Genomic DNA, 5,000 nt, shown 5'->3' with positions numbered 1-5,000 from the left:
AAGCAAAGAAAAACAAAAATATTTCACATAATACAACATACATAGAAAACTCGATAAGTTCAAATGAAAACTAGCTTAGCAACAAAACAGTGTTTTCATGACGTAATAGTTTCTCGGACTTTGAAAGCTTTATATAAATACAAAGCAAGGTTTCTAACAATTTCACAGGATGTTGAGGACATTAACAAGTCCAATTTAAACATATTTGGTTGTCTATAATATTTAGGCTTAATAAATGAGAGAGAGAGAGAGAGAGAAATTGCCTTGGTGGTGCATTCCCGCCCACCCCCCACCCCCACCCTCCCAAAGGCTGATGAATGACTATGTGTGTCTGTCTCTGTCTTTGTCTGTTTGCCTGTCTGTCTGTCTGTCTGTCCTTTGCTCTCTCTCTCTCTCTCTCTCTCTCTCTCTCTCTATCTATCTATCTATCTCTATCTACCTATCTATCTCTCTCTCTTTCTCTCATCAATAACTCATTAGTAAATGATCTTCTGCATTCTGGTAAAAGTCAAAAGGAATTTTGGGACACAGTACACAAGATAACAAAAAAAGAAAGTACAACCTGTAAGTGATATTTCTACCCAAGAGTGGTTCCAACATTTTAAAGATGTTTGAAAATGACTATGATGAGGAGGAGGAAGTAGCTGCAGACGTGTGTAGATAATGACAGTGATAACTTTACATATCTCAAGAAGAAGTACTGCTTGCTATTAGAAAATTGAAAAATGCCAAATCTGCTGGTCCAGATGGACTGACTGGTGAATTTTTTAGACATTCAGGAGAAGTGACTGTTGATTTTCTGGTGAAAATGTTTAAGTTTTTGTTTGAGAGTGGTATTTATCCAAACAACTGGACAGAATCTATAATTCTGCCATTATTTAAGAAAGGTGACATTAATAATGTAAATAATTACAGAGGCATTTCTTTATGTGATATAAGTAGCAAATTATACAGTTCCATCATTAATAACAAGTTGCAAGAATGGATAACTCAGAATGATATAATTGGAGAATATCAAGCAGGATATAAAAAAAATTTCAACAATTGACCATACATTTACTTTAATGGCAGCAGTACAGAAACAGTTTGCAAATAACAGAAAATTATATGTTGCTTTTGTGGATTTTGAAAAAGCTTTTGATTCTGTCTCTAGAAACCTTTTATGGCCTGTTTTGTTGAAAAATGGTATTAGTGGAAAGTTATGTCGTTGTGTGAAAAGTATGTATGAAGAAGTGAAAGCAAGAGTGAGATCAGGGGCAAAACTATCGGAATGTGTGAACTGTATTCGTGGGGTTAAACAAGGGGATGTTTGTAGCCCTGTTTTGTTTTCACTTTTTATCAATGAACTTGCTTTAGAAATTATGCAGAATGGTCAGGACGGCGTTACTTTTGATTCGATTGAATTGTTTGTTTTACTGTTTGCTGACGATATGATTTTGTTATCTATAACAACAGTTGGTTTACAGCGACAATGGAACAATTTATATACTGCTACCAGTAATTTGGACTTAAAAGTAAACATGGACAAAACGAGTATTATTGTTTTTCGCAAGGGAGGGTATTTGGCAAGAAATGAAAGATGGTCGTATGGTAATGAAAGAATTGATGTTGTCAATGCATATAAGTATCTTGGCATTTATTTTTCACCTAGACTCAGTTTCAATTTCGCATGTCAGGATATAGCTAATAAAGCAAAGAAAGCACTTATTGTAATACTTCATATTTTGTATAAAATAGATTGTAGCTCATTTAGTGTATTTGGTAGGTTGTTTGATTCTCAAGTTCAGCCAATATTGCAGTATGGAGCAGAAATTTGGGGACTGGAAAATAATGTAGCAACAGAAAAAATGCATTTATTTGCAATGAAACGGTTTCTCAATGTAGACAGTCGAACTCCAAATGATCTATAATGGTGAGCTGGGGAGATATCCGATTTATTTGAATTCATATATTAAATGTATCAAATATTGACTGAAATTGACTAGAATGGATGAAAACAGATTTCCATTTAAAGCTTATAATATGCTATATTCTTTAGATAATAATGGCAAAGAGACGTGGGCAACGAGTGTTAGACAGTGTTTGAATTCTTATGGTTTTGCAATTGTGTGGGACAATCAGGGGGTTGAAGATATTGCCGGTTTTTTAAAGTGCTTTAGGCAACAAATTATTGATTGCAGGTGGCAAGAGTGGCATGATTATATACAAAACAGTGATAGATTTGCACAGTTTAAACTCTTCAAGACATCGCATGTCATCGAATCATACATTGAGTTGGTATTGAACAGATTTATAAAATGTGCATTGACAAAATTTAGATTTGGTGTTTCTGATATTGCTTCTCATTGTTTTAGATACGGAAATTTAAGGGAATCTGTGTTTACTTGTCGTTTATGTAATCTGGGTAAGGAAGACCAGCTACATTTTGTGTTATGTTGCCCTGCCTTGAGTGACCTCAGACAAAAACTAATCCAACCAAAACTGATCCATCTAACTTTAGATTTAATTTGCTCATGTCATCAAGACATGAGTCTACTCTGTAATTTGGCCATTTCATATATTTCATATATATTTCATATATATATGAGGCATTGAAGAGATTGAGAATTGTTACGACGTGAATGTTGTTGAACATCTGTGTTAGATATTTTTTGGTTGGTTTGTGTTGAAGGTGCATAGTGTGTCATGTTAAATCTTATTTATCTTTCTTTAATGTCACCCCCTTCAGTAAGGGACTTTGGCCTTTATCTGAATAAAAAAAAAAAAAGCGTTATCGTTATCGTTATCTCTTTCTCTCATCCTTCTGTCTCTCACTCTATTTTTTGTCTCTCTCTCCTTCACTTTCTGTCTCATTCAATCTCTCTTTTTGCTTTCTCCACACACACACACACACACACACACACACACACACACACACATGCGTGTGTGGGCGCGAGCGCGCGCGCGCGCGCGCACGTTTATGTGTAGTGCCCTCACCCAAGTCTCCAGCATCTCCCAGTGACTGTCAGTATTGAGCCCTCATTCAAGTCTCCAGCATGTACACTTCTGGCACCAGCGCTGATGCTGAGAGAGGAATGACGGCTGTGTACTGTGTTAGAGAAGTCAGTAATGGTGATGATGTTCTGTCTCTGCAGCTCCTTTGCTTGTGCGGAATGGAGCCAGTGCCCACAGTGTTCGCAGCCCAAAGGTAAATCTTTGAGATACTGAGTAAATTGTTTTCCTTTCCTCGCATATTCTTATTCGGTTCGTTTTTCCTTTCTTGCCCATTCTTTCATTTTCTGGAACTGTTCTTTCTTTCTTTCTTTCTTTTCCTTTTTTATGTTTTCTCAAACTTTTTATTTGTCTTTTTCTTTTCTGTTGTGTCTATCTTTTCGTCCATTGTTCTTTCTTTCATTCGTTTTTTTTTTTTTTTTCTTTCTTTGGTGACAAATAAAAAGCGACACAAAATAGCCTGCAAGCAAAGTTCTTGTGTTTTTTTTCTTTTTATCGTAAGTGGAAAATATCTAGCATGATATAACCGACACTTTAAACCAAATGCGAGTGCTTGCACCTGCCAACATGAACACTACAGGTGTCTGTATTGATCGATATGAAACACTACAGAAGAACTGTCCATCCCACGTTCTGTGGCCTTTCTTGTCCTGATATCATAGTGAACCTACTTGTTGCCCCCATGCTATCCCTCGTCTGTGGCCTGTCTTGCCCTGATATCATAGTGACCCTACTTCGTTGTCCCCATCTAATCCCACGTTCTGTGGCCTGTCTTGCCATGATATCATAGTGACCCTACTTTGTTGCCCCCATCCCATCCCTCGTTCTGTGGCCTGTCATGCCCTCATATCATAGTGACCCTACTTTGTTGTCCCATCCCATCCCACGTTCTGTGGCCTGTCTTGCCCTGATATCATAGTGACCCTACTTTGTTGTCCCCATCCCATCCCACGTTTTTTGGCCTGTCTTGCCCTGATATCATAGTGACCCTACTTCGTTGTCCCCATCTAATCCCACGTTCTGTGGCCTGTCTTGCCCTGATATCATAGTGACCCTACTTTGTTGTCCCCATCCCATCCCACGTTCTGTGGCCTGTCTTGCCCTGATATCATAGTGACCCTACTTTGTTGTCCCCATCCCATCCTTCTTTCTGTGGCCTGTCTTGCCCTGATATAGTGACCCTACTTTGTTGCCCCCATCCCATCCCTCGTTCTGTGGTGAGATTGTGTCGAAGTCTTTGGTGATGGTGGATGTTAGGAACCGTTGTTTTCTTGCATTGGGTTCAACATTTCTTTTCAAGTTTATATAGTGTTTACTGTATGATGTTTTGAAGGGGTTTAATGATCATCACAAGCAAAAGATCTTCCCATGAATTGCTAATGGTGTAAGTCTTGTCCTCAAAACTTTCATATCTGCACATGGTGGTTTTTGTATCAAGCTCTGCACACTTCGTTCACTTCTTGAAGAATAAAGCTTTTGGCAAAGATCTCTTCCTTTGCCCGCGCTCCCGCATGTATGTGTGTGTGTGTGTGTGTGTAAAAATGCACAGACATCGATGTAAACTCATAAATAATTCAGAATTATTCTGCCCTCTATGCGATGAATCCAAAGAAGAAAAAGTTCTTTTCCCCCAGAAATATTCTGCCCTTACAGACTTGCAGATAAATTTATTCCAACAAAATATCATACACATCCATGTTTATTTCAGCTGTGTTTATTGATACCATTGAATGATGAAGATACGATGTGCGAATTTGCTTCGTACATCAAAAGAGTACTTCAGCTCAGATGCTTGTATCCTAATTGTTGTGATAATTGGTTATGCTTGTGATGTGTTTACATAGTGAAACTTGTTAAATTCTGTAATCATCACTGTTCACATAAGACTATGGCCTTTGGTGAATGAACCATTTATATATCTGCCTGTCTCTATGTCTGTTTATCGGGAGTTCGTTTGATGCTTGTCTGTATTTTCTATACACTTTTCTCATCTATCATATAATAATTTT

The 5,000-nt window shown here is 37.7% G+C and overlaps 1 protein-coding gene across 1 annotated transcript in view; it reads left to right on the top strand.

Annotated features, from left to right (window-relative positions):
* Window positions 1-5,000, top strand: part of LOC143288842 (uncharacterized) — a 17,915-nt gene that overhangs the window by 2,361 nt on the left and 10,554 nt on the right. Inside the window, exon 3 of the mRNA XM_076597488.1 lies at window positions 3,135-3,187. Coding sequence (XP_076453603.1) covers window positions 3,135-3,187 — 53 coding nt within the window. The remainder of the gene's footprint in view (window positions 1-3,134; window positions 3,188-5,000) is intronic.

The sequence above is a fragment of the Babylonia areolata genome, chromosome 13 (genome assembly GCF_041734735.1).
Source record: "Babylonia areolata isolate BAREFJ2019XMU chromosome 13, ASM4173473v1, whole genome shotgun sequence".
NCBI lineage: Eukaryota > Metazoa > Mollusca > Gastropoda > Neogastropoda > Buccinidae > Babylonia > Babylonia areolata.
Note: the sequence above shows the minus strand (reverse complement) of the source record. Positions and strands in the feature narration are given on the sequence as shown.